This window comes from Fragaria vesca, linkage group LG2 (assembly GCF_000184155.1).
Source record: "Fragaria vesca subsp. vesca linkage group LG2, FraVesHawaii_1.0, whole genome shotgun sequence".
NCBI classification, from domain to species: Eukaryota; Viridiplantae; Streptophyta; class Magnoliopsida; order Rosales; family Rosaceae; genus Fragaria; species Fragaria vesca.
In genome coordinates, this window is record NC_020492.1 from 9,507,587 (window position 1) to 9,520,276 (window position 12,690).

The window sequence follows — 12,690 nt, forward strand, 5'->3', positions numbered from 1 at the left end:
TCCTCAAGATCGATCAACAAATATATATAACGTCTGAGTGTTTTTTGAAAGAATAATTACCAAGTCGACATATTTGAAAATACCCACTTAGATCATAGAACAATCTCACACTTGAAACAAAGTGATTGAACTACAAGTGGCTCTTTCTTTTCTTTGTCTTCTTCTACTTCTTATGTTCCAGCATAATATGTCTTTCTTTTGGGATAAAATTAAGCTAATAACGTCTTTAGTCATACTTTGAGTTGATTTGAAAATATTATGGAAAATAGGGTGGACATTACAAGGCATATGTTGCAGGCATGATTTAGAATAGCATGGATATATTTATTAAAAACAACAAAAAAATTCTGAACATAGGGTGTGTAGCTCCACTAGTGTTGATTACCAATTCAAGTATTAATTTAATGAACTTGATCTTCATGATGGATGCAGTTGGGGATTGGCAAAGAGAAAGCGTTAAGCATAACCCGTGCGGTGCAAAGATATGGCAATCTAATAGGTTTTGGTGAGCTATAAGCTTAGTTAGTTTTATCAATGTGTATTATCTTGAATGCATATATATAACTAGATACTTGCTCAACCTAAACAGAAGTTGATTGCTTTCATGTATGGACTATATAGCTAAGCTATATAGTTTGCTAGTTCTCATATGCAGTAGACTGGATCCTAGTTGAACTCACTATTCTGCTATATGCAGTAATGCTTTTGTGCATTTTAATTTGCAGTTGAACGCTTTTCCCTTGGAGTCAGAAATCCAACAGCCTTTCTAGCGGGAACCTTGGTAAGTCATCTGATATACATAATACATGCACACATAATCATTCTGGGTTATATTGAAACTCCCTTCTGTTTGTTATGATATTGTTAGAGAGTACATGATATCTAGTTTATTTTTATTTATTTGTGATTGTGAGCAATGGCGGGACATGTACATCTTAATGATTCTAAATTGTTGTCTTCAAGAACATCAGGTGTCGGTGTTTGCATATTAGTAATATCCATTTAGGTTGCTTTAGTTCCTGCACCGGATGCTCCTGAAAGTCTGTTTTTGCTTGAGTTTCTTTATTCAAGTACCATGTCCTGACATCATGCCCGAATTAGAGGGCATTTAAATATCCCTAGATAGAACATTTCTTGATCAGTTGCTTGTTGATGGGAAGTTCTGCTTATGACTGGGGTGTGATTCTAAGAAGTTTCCAAGTTCCTGCACAAGTATCTATTACTTTTTGGGTTTTAATTGCGGTCTTGCGGCCATTATACTTTTTTGTTATCCACAGAGCCACAAACTTTAACTTGAGACTTTATAATCATATGTGATCAATAATTTAACATCATGTGGTCAGACTGTAACTGAGGGAAGTTATGTAGGACATCTGAACTGTTATGTTTATTTACAGGAAAAAGAAAAATGCTAGAAAGAGAGAATGACTATCCATCCTTTAACTTGACAGACATTTGGCTGATTAAGTCATAGTCAAATATCACTCATTTACCACAGATCGCTTATTATGTTTTTCATTTTTGTTTTGTTTATTGAGTATAGGGTATATCTCCAGAGTGTTTCTTTGCTGGAGTCTGTTTGGGTGGATTGATCACCCTTCCAATCCAGGTCAGTCCAGTTCTATTACAAATTATGTTGCTTTGCAATAAATCATAAGCTTGTGCTCAGCTCTTGTATGTTCTGAATTTTTTCCCATATGTTTGGAAAATCTATGCTTAGCTACAGAGAAGACATGTCATATGTAGCCATCTAGAATGTATATACTTTCTCTGTGCTGTGTACAATTTAGGAAGTATCAAATGCATTCTTGGCTTTTGAAGGGTTGCCGTATGAAAGATGTTGGAAAATGTGACAACCGAGTTGTATAGATTTTAGAATTAAATTCAGTTTACCCCCTTGTGGTTTGGGGGTGACTTCATGTTAGTCCCTACACTTTTATTTTCATCAGTTTACCCCTTGAACTCTTCAATTTCTGTCTGCCGTGCCCAAATTCTCATATTCCGTTTGAATTGACCTTTAATTATCAGCAGTTAAGGTTCGATTTGGACATATAAGGTCCGATTTGCCCAAATTCTAGATACTGGCCTCACAGTTAAAGTTAAAATTATCAGCAGTTAACGTCCGATTTGGACAGAATATAGGACATTTGGTCACGTTTGAGGAAAATTCAAAAGTTTGAGGGGTAAACCGATGAAATTGAAAGTATAGGGATTAACATGAAGTTACTCCCAAACTTCATGGGGGGTAAACTGAATTTAATTCTAGATTTTATAATTTATTTGGCTACTAAATTTTAATGTTGTCTTTGCTTCATGACCTCAGTTCGGGATAGGATTCTTCTTGAGGGAGCGCCCTGTCTTTGCCCTAGCTACTGTTGCTACAGTTGTGGTATGGAGAGAAACTCTAAATCATATATGAAATCATAATTTTGTTTTTATATGAATCTCACTTGGAAATTATCCAGGGGATTTGGACTATTTTTCCTTATGCAGTGGCTACATCAACAGCATTATTCCTTTACCTTAGACAACGGTACTCTACATCGTCAGAATAGGATGACAGAAATAGAGGAGAAAAGGCCATTCATATTTTTACGTACAGAAAAGTTAATGTGATTTGGTTACGGGAAAAGATCAATAGAAAAATTTGATATTTGACATTACTACATGCATAATTTATCATATTAAACTTTTCTTGGCGTCCTGCTTTGTTAATGTAATCCCTTTCCCAGATATGCAACAAGAATTTATGAATTTAACCATGGAGTATGGATGATGAGTTGCATGTAATGCATGCATAGATTTTGTAGTTACTTGGATGAGATGTCAATGGGACATTAAATTCTGGAAGAAATCGAAGAATTCATGGGCACTCTACAAGATTAATTTGTTGTTTTTTTCTTTGAGAACTTCATCTGGGTTAGAAACTTAGAATCGTGGAAACAAGTAGCTCTTGAGGTAGGTTGAAGATGTAGTTTCATTCCTAATCAAAGGCAGTCCTCAAAAGTAGTACTCGCATACTAAGGTAAGCGATGAGCTATACCATTTGCTTTCCCCAAAAAAATGACACACTCAAACTTCATTAATTTAAAACATGTACATACTATCATCACCCTCAAATCCTCAAATCTCAATGTGTCCTATCTCCGAGTTATCCTGTTCCATCAGAATGTGGTATACACGACTGGAGAATTCATTTTACTAATAAGTTAATCATGAATATGAACTTCTCCAACGAAACGCAACTCAAAAGGACAAGTGTAGCGAGCACGATTTAATAAATCCGATTTATCTTCAGATGTCGCGAGATTGGAGATATGAAAGCTGAATGCTATAGGCTTCTTTCAACTCAGCCAAAACCTCTGCTATGGTTGGTCTTTTTGATGCATCTCTTTCTACAGACCTTACAGCAACTAGGGCTACCTTTCTCATGCTTTGAACATCAAATGTTCCCTCTAGCCTCTCATCCACTATTTCATAAGCACCTGCTTGTAAGTAAGGCTTGGCCTGCATATATAAATCAAAGAAAACACAGAATAAGACTAACAATGAAAATATATTTTCATGATCAAGACTGCATTTTCAATCTCCCACTAACATCATCTACAAAACCAATCAACGAAGTTGAAGTAGTCTAGCTCTTATCAAAGCATGATCTAGTTTAGTCATCTAGCCTTAGTAACCATGCATGAAATTACACCATGCAAAGAAGAACGAGGAAGGTTGCAAACATTTCTCTCACTCTTAAGGCATGATTTATAACGAAAATTATAGATGTTTGCTTTACCCATAACACCAGATTAAAGGAGTCTGGAGTTCCTGAGTGACTCAATGGTTGTCTTCCACAAATGAGCTCCAGAAGAACTACACCGAAGCTATAGACATCACTTTTCTCAGTAAGCTGTTGTGTTGAGTAGTATCTGCTCATTCAGTTCATGCATAAATCCAGCCCCATAAGTAAATGAAGAAAGTGGTTCTTCAAAATCAACAATATATATCAAGTACTGTTTCAAAGACATACTCAGGATCAAGATAGCCAGCAGTTCCCTTGACAACAGTGGTAACGTGAGTTGCATCTTCCTTCATCACTTGCTTAGAGAGACCAAAATCACAAACCTTAGCATTCATGTCCTTGTCCAAAAGTATGTTACAGCATTTCACATCACGATGTATGATTCGTGGTTCATTTCCATTGTGAAGATAGTCCAATCCTTCAAAAGAAAACAAATTTATAATTCAGATAGAGCTTTCAGCACATAATATATGAACCTAAGGAAAATAAATGAAAGAAGGCTTAATATGGATCAGTAACTGACACCAGCACACCTTTAGCAGCATCAACAGCAATTTTCAGTCGGCGAACCCAGCTCAGTGAAACTTTTTTACTCTTTGGACCTGAAAGTAACATAAATTATAGAATGGGATCACCCCCTGGAGATATTGGACTAATATAAAGGGTAACAAATTTAGCTACAAGAAATTAAAAGTTCTTCAATAGGTGCGCAATGTTTAACATACCATAGAGGTGGTCAGCCAACGATCCACCATGAAGATACTCATAAACAAGTATTTGCTGCTTTGATTCATGACAGAATCCTTCCAAGCAAACAAGATTTTGATGGCGAATTCGAGACAAGAGATGCACCTATAACAATATGAGGCAAGGATTAGAAAGCAACACTGCAAGAAAATGATATTTGTCATGCATCCTTGCCAAATGTAACACTCCCATTTACACTCAGAAGTTAGTAAAGGCTAAGAAGTATCCCAATAATTTTTCTTCATATGCTAATAGAATCAGAATAGGAAACCTCATTGACGAAGGAATCAGCCCCAAGTTGGCTTTTATCGAATCGCACTTTCACAGCCACCATTCTTCCATTTGGAAGTTTTCCAAGGTAAACTGAACCAAAACTTCCACGGCCTAAGAGTTGCTTGAAATTGTTGGTGGCTGCTTTAATTTGTTTGTGGCTAAAGACCTTTGCTGAATTCCAGTTACGCATATCTGACATTGCCCCTAAACAGCCAAAAAGAAACTAAATGTAAGATCCAAGTAGTGGCCACTTTAGTCCAACATACATAATCCAAATGTCTACTTACTTTCCATTGATGTGACATCAGTTCTTCTTTTCTTTACATACAACATTACAGAAATGGAGGCAAGTATCAGCAAGGCGAGCAAGGCTCCTCCAATTGCCCCAAGTATAACTGCAACACTATTGTGCTTCATGTGTTTCTTTTTGGTAAAGATAGTAACTTGTGGTGTTGCAATAGAAGAGTTGGCTGAGAAATCGTTGCATGTCATTGTTGAGAAAGATAGGCACAAATTTCCGGATGCTCTGCACAAACTTGGTGTATCAGCAACAGAGGAAGACAATGCACAGACAATGAAAATACTAATTTCATTACCTAATTTCTAAACTTTCTCTATTCAAAGACTGGGGAAGAGCACCTTGCAGTTGGTTATTTTCCACATTCCTGATGAATTCATGAGGATATATAACTGAGTCTGAGTAAAATAAATGATCATATCCAAAAATAATCAGAAGATTTATGTTTCATCATGGTTATTATATATTTCAATTGTTATTACTTATTGCAATGTTAGACTTACAACAAGTGAAGATCTTCCAACTCTCCCAAGCTATCTGGAACCATTCCCCGTAAAGTATTATTTTGCAAGTCCCTATTAAGAAAAGAAAAAATGAAACTACATGATGAGGTTTTGGATCCCAAGCTATCTTAGTTATAAGAATGCTGATGTACGTATAGAATTAAACTTACAGAGTCTGAAGGCTAACCAAGTTGTCCAGCTCAGTTCCAAAGGATGTTAACTGGTTGAAGCTCAGATTCCTGAAATTAAGCAATGATAGTCTTGATGTTGGGGAAAGAAAAGAAAAAGAAAAAAAATACCACTTGACTACTTGAGGCCATGAAGGAAGAGGACTAGTTGATTACAGTTTCTCAAGACGTGTCAAGCTACCCAGATTCTGTACTTCACCAGCAAGTGATGTGTTATGCAAATCCCTGGAGCATAAACATATGCAAAACATAATCTATTAGTTTTGAAACTTTAACATTTCACCTGACTATTACTGTTAGGTATTAACAAACCAGTCCTAACTCCTAAGCAGTCTTAACGGCTTACAGTGTTTTGAGATCTATCAAGTCAGCAATGGCTGGACTAATCGACCTCAAGTTGATGTCTGAAAGCTCCCTGAACATGCATACAGTAAGGTTGTATCAGAGATCTAGAAATAATACAAATCACCAATTCTCTAGTAAGAGATCAAATGCAAATTATGTTCCTTGTGACCATACAATGAGGTAACTATGTTTCCTTCACATCCAACTTCATCCCATTTTATCGGAGAGCATGGGTCACCTAGCCACCCCAAATCTAAACCTATGGACTGTTGGATAACCTGAAGGGCTGAAACTGCAACATCATGTAGGAAGGGAATAAATGAAGTCAGTGACATTGGAATTAGAGTGGACCTTCATCATCAAGTATGCAAGTCAAAAGTATTGTTACCGGTGGTGGAGGAGGCTTCTTCTGGAATATCAAGAACTTCATACACCTCAATTGCATTGATTTGAGGAAAAAAGCTGATGCTCTTAAGTGTGATGTTCAAGCTCCTAATTCCTCTCTGCGTGAAGTATAGTGCACTAACTTCTGAGCTTCTTACAGTATAGTTTGATTGTGCAACATCACCATTAATCAAGATGTCAAACGAAGGAAGCACAGGTAGGATCCCAGCAAAGTAGAGGACAATGTAGTAGTCTGCCAATGTGTCAAGAAGTAAGTCATATGTCAAGACATCCCTCCGTGCCAAAACTCGGGCGGTTTGAAGGATATCAGCTGGGAGATTCTCCTTTAACCCCGAAATATTAGCGATTATTAGTTGAGTCTTAAACCCAGTTGACACATGAAATGGTGAAAAGCTTTGATCAGCATCCCATATACGATCATATGGATCCAACGGATACCTGAATATAAATACACCAGTGACCAAAGCTCCCACAAAAGGTTTACAGCTATATAAATAGTAAAGAGGTCTAAAGTAAGACTACATTCACTCTGCATACCTCAAGGATCCATTTGTGTTGCCACAATCTATTCGATAACTTTTTCTCAGTGACTTATGTGGGGAATCATCCATGCCACTTTTGTAAGCTTCTTTTGGAAGTGGCCTAACTTCAATTGAAGAAATTACAGGAGCCCCTCTATCTGGTATATTATGCAAACAAAAAGAGACTGTGTCTTTATTAACTGGCCATACAAATTCTTCTATCCAAGGATCGGTTTTTCTTAGATCTACAGTACTAACAATGGCTGTGCCAAGAGATACAGTGAATGATGGTGGTTTGCCGAGTCCATCAAAGTCTTTGTACACAAACTGAGCTCTAACAAGAACCAAAAATGACACATTCACAGGTAGTGTATAGCAGTTATGAGCTTGGTTAGTTGGGAAAAACCGAACCGGGACACTAATTGAGGAGGTCCCCTCAATGTAACTAATGGTGGTGGTGTTGCCTGTGCTTATGAATTCTTTGTCTGGAATCCACCAGATATTGGATGAATCGGTGTAATTCATAGTTCCACCACAAGTTAAGCTCAAGAAACCTGTTACATATGCATGAATGAGCAACAATGGACTACATATAAGAATACTATTAACCAAAACTCTCTACTTAAAATGCATACCATCTTGATCAGAGAAAGCAACTTCACAAAATCCAAGGAATAGAAAGAATCCAACCCAGAAACACAAAAGGTCCATAAATGGAGCAACACCAAATAAGTTGCAATCTTGAGAAACCAGAGAAACCCAAAAGCACTTGATACAAAAGAAAAACTAAATAGACTTAACTTAGTTTGTGAACCCAACTGGTTCATAAAAAAAAATGGGAGGGAGGACCAAAAAGGGGGTAGAATTCAAAAGATATTGGAAGAATAATGATTATCATTTGGTGGAGGGAGACAAATTGATGAGTTGGTAATGAATAAGAAGGGTAACTATTTTACACAGAAGCTGTAAAAAGGAGAAAAAGTAAACTGTGATTGAGGCAATGTGATGATGAAGGCGTGGTGAGGGAGGCATGTTTAGCTAATCATATGCTTATATCCTAGAGTGATAAAACAATATCTTGGATTAATAGTGATAATGGGTAGTACTGGAGTAAAAGCAGGTCTAAGAAGTTGACCACTTTCAGTTGAAGCAAAGAGCATGACCTGAATCTTGTATAAACCAAAGCAGGAAATATTTGGAAATGCTCTCATACTAGATTTGTGTCAAAATGTGAGGGATACACTATAAATGTTTTCTTGTTTAAGACACTATCTGACAAGAGAACATCATCAGATGGTGATCATAGTGTCCCCTTCTGCAGGTTTTAGCAAAGCAAAAATGGTTTTAGGTTTTCCCCAACAACAAGCAACTTCTGGAACAAAAAAATTCAAATGCTTGAAATGCAAGGTTTAGTAGTCTTTACGGTGGTTTAGTGGAAGATGATTATGCATAGGATGCTTAATGGAGGGTGCATCAAAGCAATGATCTTTCGGTGGTTCTCTTTTGTATTGCTTTGCTTGCAGTTTCAATTTCATTCTGCTCCCAATGCTATCTTTAGTGAAAAGGAAAGGTAATGTTGTGACTTTGTGGTGGGAAGCAAATCAATCTCTTGGGACCTGTAGTGACATAAAGATGAGCCAATACCTCATATGCATCAAGCATGTACCATCAGTATACTTGTTCATCGAAATTTCAACTTCTTCATTTGAAACACAACCCAAATATTGTTAGTGAATAAGGTATAAAGCTCCTCCATAGAAAGAAAACCTGCTACTGGTATAGAACTATATATATATAGATACATTTAAAGGTTTGACATCTCAGAATGCTTAAAGAAGTGGCCAGAATGACTGACCTGCCACTGCAATTTCAGGCTCAATCTGTGCACATCTCCATCTTTGTAACGGAAGCTTGGACTTGGCAAGACCATGTATTTTACATATCGATTTTGAGTTGACCACAACCCCCAGGACCCAGGATTAGGGCTTTCACCCATAACAGAACAGTTAGGGCACTCATATCATCAAGCATCATCAAGTAATTGAATAATTGACCATATATCCCTCTCCCTATTGTAGTGAAGTTAACTTCTTTACCCTGTTCAGAAAATAATGAACTTTCGCTCGATCTGGCCTGATGAGGATTTTTCTGCAGCCTGTAGTTTGGAATCCTAAAAATGATGGATATCTCATATCTGCATGAACAATTATGCATAAAGAAAAAACTATCGAGTATTGGTCTAATAGCTAGAGCAAGAAGCATGAAAATGCTAGCTGTATCATAAATTGCACAGGACTTGATGAAGCAATTCATCTTTTGCTACATTACAGTACGAAAAATTGAAAATCATTAGATATCAAATTGATAATAAACCTAATACTAGCCCAGAGAAAGTAAATAATTTAGGAAGCTGCTACTAAATTCTATACAAATCTAATTTGAGGAATTCAAAAGGTCGAAAATTATGATGCGACAATGTAACATATCAAAAGGCAAGCAAAGATAGAAATGTCATGTTTCCATTATTTGTCATGTAAAAATAACAGAGATACTACATTATTTCGAAATACCTAATTTTTTTTTTATTCAGAGAGTGTTCATTTGTTATCATCTTATCGTCAAGTTTCAGATGCTACCAAATGCTTAACTACGGAACTTGGACTGGTAAATGTTCCAACACACCAACAAGTTAGTTTGCTTGAAGTTCAATCGGGTGGAATTGAGAATATGGGTTGCATAAGGAGAGATATATACAATTATGAAAGAGATAAGAGAGCAGAGTTGAAAGGACATAATGGAGATATGTTGTATGCTCATTTTTTATCTCAGAAAGAGAAGAATTCATACTTCACTTTCAAGATAGAGGAAGACAATGAAAATAGAATCAAGCATTGTTTTTGGGCAAACACCACCTCGAGGAGGGCTTATAATTTCTTTGGGGATGTAGTTATCTTTGATATTACATACAACACTAACAAATATAAGCTGATATTTGCACCACTATTGGGGATTAACCACCATGACCAGACCATTATGTTTGGTTGTGCATTCTTAGGTGATGAATCCACAGAGTCGTTTGTTTGGCTACTCAATACTTTCTTGGAAGCAATGCCAGGAGGAAGTCCCCCAAAGATGATAATTACTTATCAAGATCCTGCTATGAAGATTGCTATTTCCCAATTTCTTCCTAGCACATTCCATAGGTATTGCAATTGGCATATATTAAACAAGTTTTCTGAAAAGATAGGTGCAAGCAAATGTAATAATTTTTATGATGAGTTCAGAAGTTGTGTTTGGAATTCAGAGATGACAGAAGAATTTGATAAGAGGTGGAACGAAGTTGTTGAGAGGTCTAGCTTAAGTGATGACAATGGTTGGCTTCAATCAATATATGCCATTCGAGCTTCATGGGTGTTTGCGTACTGTAATAAGGATCCGGCTCCTCTAAAGTAAAGTGAGAAGAGTGTGAATTTAGTTAAAGTTCATAAAATCTGGACTCTATATATAATCTAAGGGTTCAAACAACTGACACGTCATCTTTCCACAATTTTTCTTATTTTTCATCTAAACTGTAGTTAACTTAACCATTAATAACTCTCTGAAACAAAAAAACAAAAATAAAAAGAAGATTTCTCGTTTCGATAATTCGATTCAGTTTCTCCTTTGATTGCTTCAAGTTCTTTCTTTCTTTATGCTTTCTTTGCAACTTCACTTTTCTTTACGCATGACTCTGGAATTAAAGACTCTTGCGATTGTGTTTATCAATTTATTAAGTACAAATGGGACGTATTCTATGATTTCTATATGACTTAAGATTAGGGCTTTGAAAATGTTGATATGAACAAGAATACCGTTACTGGAGATTGATATATGAAGATATATCCAAAATTTAGCCATACAGTTCTTCGATAGAGGAATTACTCTCCCAATTCTCTATTGTGATGCTGAAAATTGATTCATTGACATTTGATGACGCATGATCGATCAGTTTGATAAGTAATTAATTGATATACCCATGTTCTTGGTGAATCTTTTAATTTACACAGCATTCCATGGTTAAGCAAAGAGGAGAAAAGAAAGCAGAAAGAACAAACATGTTGCTGAGGAGAACACGACAACGTGAAATCCTTTTTTTTTTTTAAGTTAAAGATGTAACTGTGTAAGTCTAAAATTAACTATGGTTAAGATGAAAAACAAGAAAAATTGTGAAAAGATGACGTGTCAGTTGTTTAAACCCTTAGATTATATATAGAGTCCAGATTTTATGAACTTTAACTAAATTCACACTCTTCTCACTTTAGAGGAGCCGGATCCCTGTAATAACATATTCTCTGCTGGAATGTCAAGTAGCCAACGTGCTGAAAGTTGTCATTCATTTTTCAAGAGGTCTGTTGATCACAAAAACTCATTTCTAGACTTTGTGACTCGTTTTAATAGAGGACTTGTACACCAACGTCATCAAAAGTTAATTTCTACTCATATTGATATGAATGAAGAGCCTCAGTTGAATACCCCTCATCCTATGGAATCTCAAATGCGTGGAATTTATACTCGTGCCTGCTTCCAAGAATTTCAAAGTGAGTTCTATATCAGCTTTTTCAATTACAGGTTTGAAGTTGTGAGAGAGAATGACAATGAAAGAATATATTTGGCTAAAAAAAGAAGTGATCAAATTCAAAAAGATAGGGAGATTGTTTATGACAAGCATGCAGATCTTGCTTCATGTAGTTGCAAAAAATTTCAAAGTGAAGGAATCCCTTGTAGGCACATCTTGGCATATTTGGTGAAAGTTCAAGTAGATTACTTGCCTGACCAATACATTTTGAAGAGATGGACTAAAGTTGCAAATGCACTGTAGTTAAGGACCTAGATGGATTGGAAATAACAGATTCGAATGCATCAGTGGTGAAGCGAAGTAAATTATTTCATCATGCTTCACTTGTTATTGATAAAGTTCTTACTAGTTCGGATGAAGCTCAGGCCCTGTTTATTAAGGCTCTTCACAGTGTGCTTAATAAGCTCAATCAAATGCAAGTCAATAGTAGTGAAAGTACAAGTATGAGTAAGAAGCTGCCAATTGATGTTCAACATAGATATAATGAGCCAAAGGAAGTCAAAGCAAAAGGTTCTGGAAAAAGGCTTAAGAAAAAAAAGGAGCAGACAAAGAGAAAGAGAAATAATGCAAGGAAAGGAAATGTCATGGATGTGGTTTGTATGGGCAATCACATGATAAACGAAATTGTCCGGCACTTGGCACAATTAAAAGTAGGTAATGTTTTCAAATTCTTTATTTGTTCCCTGTATCATATCATTATATATATATAGTTATTTAGTTAATAAATTGTTATTTTCTTGTAGTTTTGTTCTTGAAAATGAGTCAATATCAACGGATGAAGATGATGACTCGATTTCCTCGATGGAGAGGATGACAATTAAGCATAGCAGCAAAGTATGAAGAAAGATATGGTTTTGCAACATAGCAGCTTTTTAAGAATCCATTGCTGCAGATATGTGTTTTTGAAATATGGCCGCATATATGTGTTTTGAAATCTAGATATCTTTGAAATCAATTGTTACTGTTGCTGCAAATATGTGTTTTTGATATCTTTGAAATCAG

General features: G+C 36.1%; 2 protein-coding genes across 2 annotated transcripts in view; one reads left to right on the forward strand and one right to left on the reverse strand.

Moving 5' to 3' along the window:
* The window catches only part of LOC101308544, a 5,907-nt gene extending 3,344 nt beyond the window's left edge, over positions 1-2,563 (forward strand). The window contains exons 6-10 of the mRNA XM_004292327.1: positions 433-505; positions 726-781; positions 1,544-1,609; positions 2,324-2,389; positions 2,466-2,563. Coding sequence (XP_004292375.1) covers positions 433-505; positions 726-781; positions 1,544-1,609; positions 2,324-2,389; positions 2,466-2,555 — 351 coding nt within the window. The 3' untranslated portion in view covers positions 2,556-2,563. The remainder of the gene's footprint in view (positions 1-432; positions 506-725; positions 782-1,543; positions 1,610-2,323; positions 2,390-2,465) is intronic.
* Positions 2,564-3,165: 602 nt separating this feature from the next.
* LOC101308839 (probable LRR receptor-like serine/threonine-protein kinase At5g48740-like) lies at positions 3,166-9,003 on the reverse strand. The gene is made up of 17 exons (XM_004292328.1): positions 8,929-9,003; positions 7,709-7,841; positions 7,090-7,627; positions 6,536-6,990; positions 6,322-6,439; positions 6,149-6,217; positions 5,959-6,027; positions 5,785-5,853; positions 5,615-5,686; positions 5,410-5,478; positions 5,101-5,339; positions 4,812-5,017; positions 4,519-4,645; positions 4,327-4,395; positions 4,022-4,211; positions 3,788-3,920; positions 3,166-3,507 (listed from the first exon to the last, which is right to left on the reverse strand). The coding sequence occupies exons 1-17, from the start codon at positions 9,001-9,003 to the stop codon at positions 3,295-3,297; spliced, it is 2,844 nt and encodes a 947-aa protein (XP_004292376.1). The 3' UTR covers positions 3,166-3,294.
* Positions 9,004-12,690: the final 3,687 nt, after the last annotated feature.

Excerpts from the sequence above, each read along its gene's own strand:
- LOC101308839 (XM_004292328.1), bottom strand. The coding sequence starts at position 9,003 with ATGGTCTTGCCAAGTCCAAGCTTCCGTTACAAAGATGGAGATGTGCAC. Across the intron at positions 6,028-6,148 it reads TTGATAGATCTCAAAACACT|GGATTTGCATAACACATCAC; the intron begins GTAAGCCGTTAA and ends TTTATGCTCCAG. Across the intron at positions 4,212-4,326 it reads TGCTGTTGATGCTGCTAAAG|GATTGGACTATCTTCACAAT; the intron begins GTGTGCTGGTGT and ends TTTCTTTTGAAG.